Raw genomic sequence first — 12435 nt, forward strand, 5'->3', positions numbered from 1 at the left:
AGTTGAAAAAATGTGCTTCAAATCTGCACCCATTTCCTCTGAAAATGATTGAAATCGTTATTGGTCACATTGAATTTACGTCAATATGATTTAGCAGACATTTATATGTTCACTAAAATCATTACAAAGCATGAGTTTGAGAGGTGCAGGAGGTTTTCTGAGTGATTTTCGTAGTCGATAGGATGAAGAAACTGATTAGAGATAAGCTGGAAAATTATAAATGAAGTTAAAGAAAATGCAAAGCGTCATGAAATTTGAGTTTAACAACTACAACAACTAGCACACAATATGTATTTCTTGACTAGCTTTTGTATACAGCTGAGCAGCAGAGCTGGAGAATACTGGCATCATAGGTGTGACCTTTGAGTAGGATCGACATGCATGATGGCATGAAAGCCTCATCATCCCCTATAAATCCGAATTCGTGACGCTTTCTCCCTAACATTACCCAAACATAATTAACAATTAATCTTAGTTCTAAGTTTCAATTAAGATGAGGTTTACTAGCAGGAAAAATATGGCTCTTCCAATTTTGATGTTTGTGTTCGTGATGGCGGGTTTGGTGGATCAAGGGCAGGGAAGTACTTGTGCAAGCACCTTCTTCTCGGCACTAGTTCAGCTAATACCTTGCAGAGCAGCAGTTATTCCTTTCAGCCCCATCCCCCCGAGTGAGATTTGCTGCGGTGCCCTCAAAGCTCTTGGCCAGCCTTGCCTCTGTGTGCTCGTCAATGGCCCTCCGATCTCTGGCGTTGATCGCAGTATGGCCATGCAGCTCCCGGAGAAGTGCGGCGCCAACTTTGAACCATGTACCTTCTAGCTCCTCGGGCACAGTTTTTCGATCCGGTACTAATTAGTGAAATCGCTAGATGATGAGGCAACTATTTTCATATTGCAGCCGTTGTTGATTTCTGAAAATTTAGGATTGATGAGTCTGTTTTTCTTGATGCAGGTGACATTATGATTTAGAAGTTGAAGCTTGGAGCTGAGGAGCATATTTTCTAGCTTGAATAAATGTGTTATATTTTCATATGCTACTGTTAACAATAAGACGCTGTGTGTTGAGATATATATGCACTGAATCGCGTCGGTTTTACCTTTAAACTAGGATTTGTGTTCGCTGTAATTTGATTTCCGATGTAATAAACTGCTATTTGGTTTTAATAATCAAGAGTTATTTATCTTTACTACATTCCTAATCACTTGTAATGTTTGGCTTTGATGACACAACACTGAAGAGATGTGGTAAATTCTGCAACATGCATCATTCTGGTAAGCAAGAAAGGAGATTGCTCACAGTTACACCATCCATATGCCTAACCCTACTTGTCTAACAAAAGTTTACACTAATCTTGTTTGAATCTCGGGCAGCATTTGCGCGATTGACTGCCACGAGCAATCACATTTCGTGACCCTTCCCTACTTGCGCAAAAATTGACACTAATCTTATTTATCACATTGCTGACATCTTTCATAGAGGTGAGTAGAGAGAGTGGATTATAACGGATATAGAAAAAGGTGCATATATTTAACCAAATCATTAAAAGATACAGGGATTGTACAATTGAAATTCCATATTGCACCACAACAATCACAACTAACACAAGAAAAATTTGTACCGCTGATGTCCAGGGTAAATTGTAAACATACACGTCGACTGATGACATTCATTAGAGCTGACATTTGAACTGTAAAGACTCAAGGTTGCACAGCCTCCAGAAGTTTCTCATATACTTGCCTAGCAGACAAATCCTCTACCTAAAACAATCACCAAATGTTAAGGAAGAAACCCTAGCAAGATCAGTTAAATTAGTTTAAGCAGTTTCGGAGTTACAATGGCATATGTCACATATCCTTGAACAACTATATGGGGTTCTCTGCATACGTCGCTTCTAAATTCATGCTGCCATTACTTGTGATTGCTATTATTTGTAAACAGTACCGTTACTTTGATAAGCTATCCTATCCTAAGTTTGAAAGAGTAGATGTATCATGTATTTGTGCATCAAGAAACAAATCAATGAATTGGGTCTGACATCAAAGTTAATGCATACAACGTTGGAAAACTTCTTTTGACAAAAACGATATTGCTCTCACAGGGACAATTGAAACAGATTATGATCAACAACACCCAAGAAGCCACCCAATGAGCAAATGAGAGAGTGAGAGAGAGATAGTAAAACATGTTTTACTCACCACAAGGAGTTTTGATTTGTTATTCCACCCTCTTTGAAGAGTCATCTGGCTTAGTCTCAGACCCAACACCTGTGCAAAAAAGCAATTGTGTTAAGGCTTAAATTGACACTTGTTCCGAAAGATTGGAATCCTATAAGTTTAACAGACAATGATGAAGCAGAATTATACTTTGGCCATGAATTCCAAGAGCTCATTGTTTGCTTCTCCCCGAGCAGCAGGTGCAGCTACAGTGACTCTAACATCATCAGCATTCACTCCTGGCATAAGAGGAAAAAGTGTTTAAATAATCAGCAACTAAATTTCCAGGAAACAACTTTCTTTTGGCAAGTATTATTACATATTAAAACTGCCAGCTACAAGTGTTGTAATGAGATGCATAGAGACATAAAAAAGGACTAGTACTTGCCGTACAAGAAATCCAAAATGTCAATTCATGTATATGCAGGAAATTCTGACTTATGATTGCAATTTGACCTACCAAGCAAGCATCGCATGCTGAATAAGATGACAGGAAAACATTCAATAATTTCTCTTACTTGTGATTGCTGACCGTTGTGCACGATCTTCCACTTCTATAGCAACTTGAACAAGTCCCCCTTCTAGGTTTGATATACAGGGCGGCACAGGAGCATCCTACACACACCAATTAGGAAATATGGACAGAGTGAATAAATGTGGAGGTTCATAAAAAAACTTCCATTGACGACATAGCAATAGGGACTTGATATGCTTTCAGGAACAAATTCCTTAATTGCTAAGCCAAAATCTACGTTCACAACCCAACAAATGCATGACAAGGAAGATCAAATGAGACATAAACAGCTATTTCCCTTTATTTATAGAAAATATTCCTTTTCCAGAATCCTGGTACCACACAAGACAATTACTATTCACAAGATGATGGAAAATGCCTTTGTAAATTTCCTATATACCTGTGGGTTGGTTTCAGCAGCAACTGTGCTTAGAGAACCATCAACAACATAAATGAAAGAAGCACCTTCCAAGTCTTCTTCCGAGCGGTAGAAAACAAAGAGCCCACAACCCACACAGTTCATTCGAAACTGCTTCTCCAATTTCCCTTCCCCTCTGAATAATTATATCAACCAAGATTTCAAGGCATCACAATGTTGCAAAATCATTACAATCCTACTCGAGAAACAAATCATTAGAAAAGTACTGGGAAAACGAGGGCCAGTGTCAAACACACACAGTGAAAACACCGAATTTATATTTGGACTAAAGAAAATTAAGCACCTTTTCAATAAAACTTTTCCAGCCTCAGCAATGTTGAGCCTTGCAAGATGTTTGCTCTTGTCCAACACATAAGCCTTGTCCGTCTTCCTTTTCGGCATTTTCTGCAACTGGGTATCTTAAACAACATACATTTCACTATAATCGCAAAATTGCAGCCCCCAAAACATTATTCAAGAAACTCCTTCCAAAACCAACGATTACACCCATTACAAAAATACCAATTCAAATCAGCATTACCCAATTTTTAACTTTCAAGCTTATAAATTTCTAATCATACAAGTACAAACAACACAAATATATACCTCTATATCTATATGTATGTATAGAGAGAGAGAGAGAGAGAGAACCAGTTATGAGGAGGTGGGATCCACAGTGCTTGCAGTAATAAACGAAGAGGTCCGAGTCGGGTCCATCCGGAGCTGCGTCCTCGCTCGAGTACGTGTGTGTTGTTCTCTTCGGCATTCCTTTCTTCTCTCTCCTCTTCTTCTCACCGCTCCTGCAGCTGGAAATTGGGAATTGCTCGAGCTCGACGACGGTGGGTCTATCAGCGCGCAAAGTGCAAAACGACGGCGTTTCGCGCGTCATGCTGTTCGTTTCGCACTGATTTTATTTAAACTTGTTGGGCCGTACCCCGGCCCAATTAAACGATTCCTCGTATACCCAGAAATCCCAATTGCCTATAAAAAAGGATAGAAACCCTAAAAATCTCCACCTCTTACTCTCTCTCGCTCTCACTCCGCAGCTCTCTCGCTCTTCAGGTATGCTCAGATCCAAGGCTAAAGATCCCTACTTTTTATCGAATCATAGTGTTTTTGGCTATATCGTTCATGAATCTGTCTATTTATTGAAGTTTGTTTTTCTCCGAAATTTTTTTTTGGTTTAAATTTTGTGTTTATATGGATGCAATTGGTTGCTTTCGATTTAAATTTTTTTTTCTTCCGAAAAAGGGTTTTAATTTTCTAGTAATTGAATATTTGGCACTGATTGGTAATCATCTAGGGATGAAAGACTTAATTTTTTCTGATATGGGTTGCAGGAAAAACCACCGGAAGACCAAGCAATGGCAGTCACATTCTTTGACGTGAACTCAGCTGCCGGCCTGAAGAAACTTGATGACTACTTGCTTTCTCGCAGCTACATCACTGGCTATCAGGCTTCCAAAGATGATATCACTGTGCATGCAGCTCTTTCCAAGGCCCCATCTTCGGAATTTGTGAATGTGTCTAGGTGGTACAACCACATTGCTGCTCTTCTTAGGATTTCGTAAGTTCGTAAAACTTTTGATGGGTTTGTTATCTGTTTGTTATTAGTTCTAATGGATTTCTTTGAAACGTGTATGTTTGCGTGAACACTTTGACTTATTTGATTATATTCATTGTTGTAGTGGTGTTTGCGGAGAAGGATCTGGTGTCACTATTGAGGGATCTGCTCCCGTAACCAGGGAAGCAGTTGCTACCCCTCCTGTTGCTGACACTAAGGCAAGTAGTTCTTCATTTTATGTTTCCTTATCACTGTTTTAGGATAATTGAATTTTTCGAGGTTGGACTTTGTTGCTTTATCAGCTTGAAGAACTTGGATGACATTGTTATACTAATGTTTTAGAATATGATATGATTTTCAGGCCTCAGCTGCTGAGGATGACGATGACGATGTTGATCTCTTTGGTGAAGAGACCGAAGAGGAGAAGAAGGCTGCTGAAGAGCGTGCGGCTTCCATCAAGGCATCTACAAAGAAGAAAGAGTCTGGCAAGTCATCGGTTCTGTTGGATGTGAAGCCATGGGATGATGAAACTGACATGAAAAAGCTTGAGGAGGCTGTAAGAAGTGTCCACATGGAAGGCTTGCTTTGGGGAGCATGTAAGTTCTTCCTTCATCTAAGGATTATTTGTTGCTAAAGGGGACAGATTTACTTAAAACAATGTAGCAACAATTTTGCCGTTGATATGCACATATTAAGTTATTATTGTGCAAGCTAATGTTTAATTGTACAAAGTTTAGTCCTTGATGTGAATTCGGTTATTATTTTCTTAATTGTGCAGCCAAACTCGTAGCTGTTGGGTACGGGATTAAGAAGTTGCAAATAATGATGACAATTGTTGATGACCTGGTCTCTGTTGATACTCTCATTGAGGAGCAACTTACTGTTGAACCAATTAACGAGTATGTCCAGAGTTGCGACATCGTAGCCTTCAACAAGATATGTAAGTATATTTGTAGGTTTGCGTTTGTATCAGTAAATTTGATGCTGCAATGAGCATTTCTTGGCTTTTAGTTAGGATAATTGGATTATCTTACAAGATAGGGTTTGTGCATTGTGCTGGAGTATAAATGCATCTTTACGGTGTTAATTTATGCTTACCTTGTTTTTGTTGCAGGATTGGAGCTTGCGGATGTGTATTTTGTTTCTGGCGGCATGATTTGAGACATTATATTTGGTTTTGATGTATTAGTATTCCCTTGATGAATAGTTTCCGAGGCTGTTTGCTTGTTTGGTATGGTTTCAGTTACTGTTGAAAACATAATTTCAGTTTTGTTATGGTGGTTTTTGGTAGCTTGTTTCTGCTTGACTTCGATGTTGATCCTTTTATTTCTCACAAGAATTCAGTGCTTGTCAATCCTTTTGATCTTTCTCAAAGAACTTGGTAGAAAAGTCTTTTAATAAGAGTGAATGGATTGCGTTTGTTTCCATTTGTTTTTCTTTGCAGAATGTACTTTTAGTGGCGTGTTATACACACTCATTTTTACTTCTCCACACCCCTCAATTTTTTGCGGTCTTATCGAATGAATCGAGGATCATTGCTAAAAGATTAACAAAGGTGTGTGAGAGGTAAAATTAGGTGTGTTAATAGCACTATCTTTTATTGGTACAATGATATTGGATTAGGGGTATTTGAGCTAATTTGATTGAATTCGTTAGGAGATGGTGAATTGTAGGATGCAACGTTTCCGAGAGTCGGAGACGGATATGCTGACATTGCTGTACCTCATTTCGTAACTATAATTTATAAAGCAAATACTAATACAATTTACAATTGTCTACGACGTGTTATCGCTCAATTATTGATATCCAAATGAGTTATGTAATTAACTTTTCACGATATGGTAACTGACAAAATAAAAGCTAATATAATTAACAAATACATGAGATTATATATTGTATATCTACCCGTCTCCACTATATCCAAATGAATTAACTTTTCACGATATGCCTTCCCCCGCAGCTCAAATCAACGTCCTGGGCAGTTCGCGTAGTTCTTCAGTCAAGACGCCAAATTTCACAACCCCGAAGAATGTGTTTTTAGGTCAGAGACGCCAAATTTCACAACCCCGAAGAATGTGTTTTTAGGTCAGAGACTGGGACAAACGAGAAGAGTCGGGCCGCTTCGCATAGTCAACGAGAAAGTTGAAATTGTCGATTTGGGGACAACGAGCTCGGCCGCTGTGGCTTTTGAGGTGTAATTTTTATTTTGTTGAGAATTTGGTATATGGGTTTTGGCTGTTGAAATTTCAATTGTTTGGATCTATTTAGGTGCTGGGAAAATTACAGGGAATATAATTAGGGTGAAGAATTAGGAAAGTAATTCTCTTTTCTTGTTTTAGCCAATGAAAAGTAAGATTTCCATGTTATTTGTTGGTAATCGATTGTGGTTATTCAATTGGTTTTGGTTATGTGTCCGTTTGGATTTGTTTGTGGACTGTTAAGGGGAAATGAAGGAAAAGGATAAATCTTAATGGTAAACTTAACTTTGTGCTGGTTTAGTGAGAGTGAAGAACTTGCATTTGAATGAAGTAGGAAGTAGAATTATGCACAGCTGAGACTGAAGTGACGCTTCGGTGCTGAAGATTGCGTCAATAGTAATCGGTACATTGGGTTGTAAGTTTGATGATTGTTGGTGAGATGTGACTTGGGATTATAGGTGCCAAATCTTCCCATACCTGTTAGGCCACCTTAACCAGACTAAATAGATGGCAACTTGGTGTCAATGGCTAATAGCCCATTTTATTCTTGTCCATCAATGTGAATTTGTAGAATCCTAAACTCTGTTTATGTGTTGTTCTTGTGAGACGAAGGCTAGCTATCACAGTTGCCAATCTTACGGAGTTACACTGTTCCCTTAAAACAATAGTTTTATAGTCAAAACAAATTATATGCTTGGTTGTGTTATTCTAAATCTCATATTACCACTGCTTTAGGTTTATGTGAAAGGCTGGAGGATGCTTCACTGCATGGGCATGCTCTTCTCATTGCAGAATATATCAATGCCAGAACAAAGTTTATGAGGGTGTTGAGATTTCTAGTGAAAACTAGGGTCACTTTTCTTTTTTATGGTATTTTAGTGTGATGCTGTATTTGAATCCTTGTTTCTGTTTCAAAGTAGTTAGGTGTTCTTATATACAGCTGCCAAATTCTTTTTTTTTTTTTTTTTTTTTTGTGTATCAGTAGTGTTTGTGTAATGTTTACCCTACTACTCCTATGATATTGTTTTCATCTATTGTTGGTCTAGTCACTTACTGTGCTATTTATTATTTATTTGGGGGTTGTTATAAATTGGCAGTTTATATTTAAGTAGGAACAAGTCTTAAAAAAACAGTGAAACTAGGGTGTTTAAAGAGGTGAAATCTACTAGAAGACTTGGGCTTAGTTATTAGTTAATACCCTTTTTTTGTCTTAGTTATTACGTTTTTATATGGTAACTTGGCTAATTACTCGCTCTTCAACTACAACACGGATCATTTGTGAGTCACCATGCTGAAGAGGATGTTTAACTAATTTTAGTTATGTCTTGAAATCCTATGTAAACACATTGTATGTTCACCTTATGCATTATACAGTTCTCCTCCTTTCTTTCTCTAAATTGTCTCTCTAAAGGGAAAACTAAATCAATGTCAATAATTTGATTTCTTTCACTTACTATTTCTCCTTGATTTGTAGAAAATGAAGGATGCTGAGTAAAAAAGGATAAATGAGTTAGAAGAACTTGAGAACAAGGCAAATTTGCAGTTAGAGAGACAGCTTGTCATGGCTTCATACTTTAGCAGGGCCATGTTGACTCTGCGTGGAAAGTTAAGGGGAACAGAGTGGGATCCTGAGAACTCACACAGGATTGGTTTTAGTGACTTTTGGAGACTCCTTAACTCAAATAATGTCCAGCATATGGAGTACTCAAACTATGGTAAAAAAATATCAGGTAGAAATTTGTTTTCTTAATATAAAGTTTAAATTTTCTTCGAGGCTACTATTTTTCAATTTAGGCCAATGTTCTTATTTCTTTTTCTTTTTCCACGCTTTAAAATTATTTTCTTATCATCCTTCTAGTCAATCCAGTTGTTGCTTTAAAAAATTCTGCTGCACATAATGGCGTATCCCATCCGTTAAAAGTTGAGTTCCTATGTAATTGGGAATTTATAATACAATCATGTTTTGAGAAATGGTCCTTTCATTCTATTTATCCTGATTGGTATGTGATTGTAACTTTGGTTTTCTTTTGTTTTTCTTTCAAAGGCTTCTGTTTTGTTGCTTCATTATTTAGCTGAATTACACTTACTTCTCCGTGTTGTATTTTCGTATAAAAAAATTTGTTTTTTTTTTTATAAAGGATCAGGCATAACCTCTAAAACACTATTTACCTCTTTGGGCTCTTTGTTGCTCTCATGATAGTTGCATATGCCAAGAGTCCAAGACATTGATTACATTTTAAATGTGTCATCTTTATTTCTTTAAACCCTTCTGTTGAATAATGGAGAAACTTCTGCAGTGATTCTACCTTACTACAAGGATGAGAAAATGGAAGGAGCGAAAGGGAATTTGAAGGAGGTTATTTTTCGGCGTCATGTGGTTGACCGAATGCCAATATATAGCTGGAATGATGTATGGCAGAAGTTGCATCAGCAAATAGAGAATGTTGAGGTTCTGAATGTGGATACAGTACCTGCACAAGTATATTCTACTGTGGCAACTGCAGTCATATGGTCTATGCGGCTTGCGTTGTCTATTGTACTGTATCTCTGGATTGGCAACTTGACTGTTGAGAATAAGTCTCACATTGATGGGAGGAGGGATTTTGCATGAGCTTATAAGAGGTTGGACTACTCGTCATATTGTCAATTAGTTTTATTGTAGAACTTCAACTTTCTTCGTGATGTTTAAGTAGGAACCATGCCCTACATTTTTTAGGGCAGAGCAAAAGGACCAAAACTCCCATAATACTTCTTCCTTTGCAATCTTATGAAGTCAACACCTTACCAAAGCAACAAACTAACAAATCATATCGTGGAGCACAATAGAAGAAGTGATTGGAGATTGATTTTTCTTAGTTCTCCTTATTTTTCGTTCGGAGTTCATTTAGGGAGATTGGACTCTCAGTAATTAATAAATTACAAAAAAGGTTATGCACCACAAATTACTTAAAAACGCTAAACAATTGGAAAAGATACACTCTGTCGTCAAGTTAAATGAATCGCTTCAACACATTATCTATACTATTATTTATTTTTTTGTTCAAAAATGTATAATATTATTTAGAAAACCCTCTTTTCAACTAAAGAGGTTGAAATTTCATGCCCTTTTACATCTTTAATAAGTTTACAATGGATATAAAATTAAGGGGAATATAGTAAATAGCCATATTTTACTCTTGTTTTATATTTTTTTTTAAATCAAATATTTTACTCTTCTACTTTCTCCCACTTCCTACATTTTCTCATTTTATTTTAATTTTCATTCATTAAAAAAATATTATTTTTCATTCCAATTTTTTTTTCTTAAATTTAAATGTGTAACTTTTGTCCAATGTATTTTAACATCTTGCATCTAAGTTTGAATCTTCCTTTAAAAAAATATCACTTGTCTTATAAAAGATAAAGTAAACAAAATCAATATTCAATGGTCTTGCCTCTCTACCCGTCATGAAATAAGTATTACTTATATTTTAACATCTTTTTCTCCCTTGTCCGTGGGTGGAAGTTGTTTGGTTTAGTGGTGCTCTTGACTACCGGGTTGATTGAGCTGGTGTTCATTCGTGGGTGAGTTGGTTGCAGGCTGTCATGTCTATTCCCCTTGGGTCCACGGCTGATAGGGTGTGGGTTGAGTCCTAAGTTGCTTTCACCTGTTGGTTTATTTGGAAAGCTCGGTGTGATTTTGTGTTCAATCAGGTACAAGTTAATCCCGCTTGTTTGTTGCTGGAGTTGACATATGCGGTTAGTTCTTATTGGGATGCGGTGGGGCTCTCGGGGAATGGTCAGGCGATGGTTTATGCTCGGCAGGGTACAGTTCAATGGTGGTTGTCTCCCCCATCTCCATTTACTAAGATTAATGTTGATGCTATTTGGTCTAAGGTGTCTAAATTGGGTTTTGTTGGAGTAGTCCTGAGGAATGCGGAGGGACGGTTTGTGGCTGCAGCCAGGTATTCTATTCAGGCTCCTAATGTTGCTGCGGCAGAAGCATTAGCTCTTCTCCGCGGTTGTGAAGTTGGTACTTCTTTGGGTCTTTGCTCGGTCATTGTTGAGTCGGATTCTCTTGAAACTATCTCTTGTCTTGCGAGTTCTCTTGATAATGGCAATTGAGAGGCTTTCCCTACTTTGGTTTGGGTCTTGCAGCTGGGTGAGGCTTTCCAGAATTGTCACTGGTCTTAGGTGCCAAGATCAGCCAATCTGGTGGCGCATTTCCTTGCGTCAGTTGGTTTTTCGGAGATGTGTGATTGTGTTTGGGTCGATCGCCCCCCCCATCTTCGATGGTACATGTTTTGAATAAGAATGGTTTCCCATGTCCACATTGAGAGGTAGTGGTGATGTTAGGGGTGACACTAAAATTGGTTGATGCGTCTCTTGGTTGTATCCTCTTCATCGCTGTTCTTTTAGTTGTGCCTTGCTGGGTGTTTGCCTCCTTGTAGGCTTTCAAGTACCTTTTGGCTTCGGCCTTGGAATGCATTTCCTTGTTCCAAAAAAAAAAAAAAACTTTTCTTCTATTGAGGAGAAACCTTTTTTTCCTTCCATTTTCGTACAAAAAACTTCCAATTAAATAGACATAAACATCTATTCGCAGTTAGTTGTCTGACTCCAAGTTATACCCGATCTCATTGTATATTATGTAGTTGTTAACATCCATAACATGCCATCAGTAAGAATATATTAGCAGTTCAATATGCATATTAAATTGGAGTCAAAGCCGCCATCATTTACTAAAATGCATATATTAGTGGTTCATCGTATATTATGTAGTTGTTAACATCCATAACAAGAAGTAATACTCGATCTCATCGTATATTATGGGCCGTGGGTTTACTGTCCCAAATAATATGTCTCCTTTATGTCTCTTCTTTAGGGCTGGTTTGGTATTGCTGTGCTTTGAAAAAAAGCTGCTGTGAGAATAAGCGGCTGTGCTGTGAGAATAAACGGCTGTGAAATAAATTAGCAAAGTGTTTGGTAAACTTTTTTGTAAAAGTGCTTTTGGAAAAAAAAAAAAAAATAGTCTGATAGTGGGTCTTTTCATTAAAAGAGCACTGTAGCTCCGTGTGCTTTGAAAAAAACCAGTTTTCCAAAGCTGCAAATAGCAGCTTCAACTTTTTCCTTTGATTTTAGCTTATTCTCACAGCAACTTCTAAAATAAGCATTTTTTTTTCAGTTTACCAAACACTTAAAACCCTCACAGCTTTTTTTCATGGGTGTTTTTTTTTTTAAGCATCTGACTCCCAAACCATCCCTTAGTCTTGTGTCACGTGTCCTTTACTTAACATTGAAATTTAACATTGTTACTTTCCATAAAATTTAATTAAAAATTAAAAAACTCAAAAAAAAAAAAAACCGAAATGACACTGTTGAAACTCATCATCTCCGATCTCCCTGCAATCATTCCCTAATCTCCTGCAATCCTTCAAAAGAATCCCTTAAACCCTGTGGAAACTCATCTTTCTTATCGTCCTTATCAACCCCATGGATCCAATCACAGTCCTCAATCTCCAAACCTGTAGAACCCCCAATCCCAAGACGTCCC

General features: G+C 37.5%; 4 protein-coding genes across 4 annotated transcripts; 3 read left to right on the plus strand and 1 right to left on the minus strand.

The window, feature by feature from the left end:
* Nucleotides 1–74: 74 nt before the first annotated feature.
* Nucleotides 75–1184, plus strand: LOC126628781 (protein LIM1). Its single transcript, XM_050298615.1, has 2 exons — nt 75–843; nt 950–1184. The coding sequence occupies exon 1, from the start codon at nt 494–496 to the stop codon at nt 815–817; it is 324 nt and encodes a 107-aa protein (XP_050154572.1). The 5' UTR covers nt 75–493; the 3' UTR covers nt 818–843; nt 950–1184.
* Nucleotides 1185–1506: 322 nt separating this feature from the next.
* On the minus strand, nt 1507–4042 carry LOC126628778 (UPF0235 protein At5g63440-like). Its single transcript, XM_050298611.1, has 7 exons — nt 3795–4042; nt 3448–3562; nt 3126–3279; nt 2730–2826; nt 2362–2450; nt 2194–2262; nt 1507–1755 (listed from the first exon to the last, which is right to left on the minus strand). Exons 1-7 carry the CDS (start codon nt 4030–4032, stop codon nt 1696–1698), a joined length of 822 nt encoding a protein of 273 aa, XP_050154568.1. The 5' UTR covers nt 4033–4042; the 3' UTR covers nt 1507–1695.
* Nucleotides 4043–4056: 14 nt separating this feature from the next.
* Nucleotides 4057–6134, plus strand: LOC126628779 (elongation factor 1-delta-like). Its single transcript, XM_050298613.1, has 6 exons — nt 4057–4205; nt 4484–4710; nt 4832–4925; nt 5069–5303; nt 5486–5647; nt 5822–6134. Coding segments are annotated over exons 2-6 (696 nt in total). The 5' UTR covers nt 4057–4205; nt 4484–4507; the 3' UTR covers nt 5824–6134.
* Nucleotides 6135–6662: 528 nt separating this feature from the next.
* Nucleotides 6663–9668, plus strand: LOC126628780 (probable inactive ATP-dependent zinc metalloprotease FTSHI 4, chloroplastic). Its single transcript, XM_050298614.1, has 4 exons — nt 6663–6748; nt 6793–6899; nt 8380–8635; nt 9203–9668. Exons 3-4 carry the CDS (start codon nt 8467–8469, stop codon nt 9514–9516), a joined length of 483 nt encoding a protein of 160 aa, XP_050154571.1. The 5' UTR covers nt 6663–6748; nt 6793–6899; nt 8380–8466; the 3' UTR covers nt 9517–9668.
* Nucleotides 9669–12435: the final 2767 nt, after the last annotated feature.

The sequence above is a fragment of the Malus sylvestris genome, chromosome 7 (assembly GCF_916048215.2).
Source record: "Malus sylvestris chromosome 7, drMalSylv7.2, whole genome shotgun sequence".
NCBI lineage: Eukaryota > Viridiplantae > Streptophyta > Magnoliopsida > Rosales > Rosaceae > Malus > Malus sylvestris.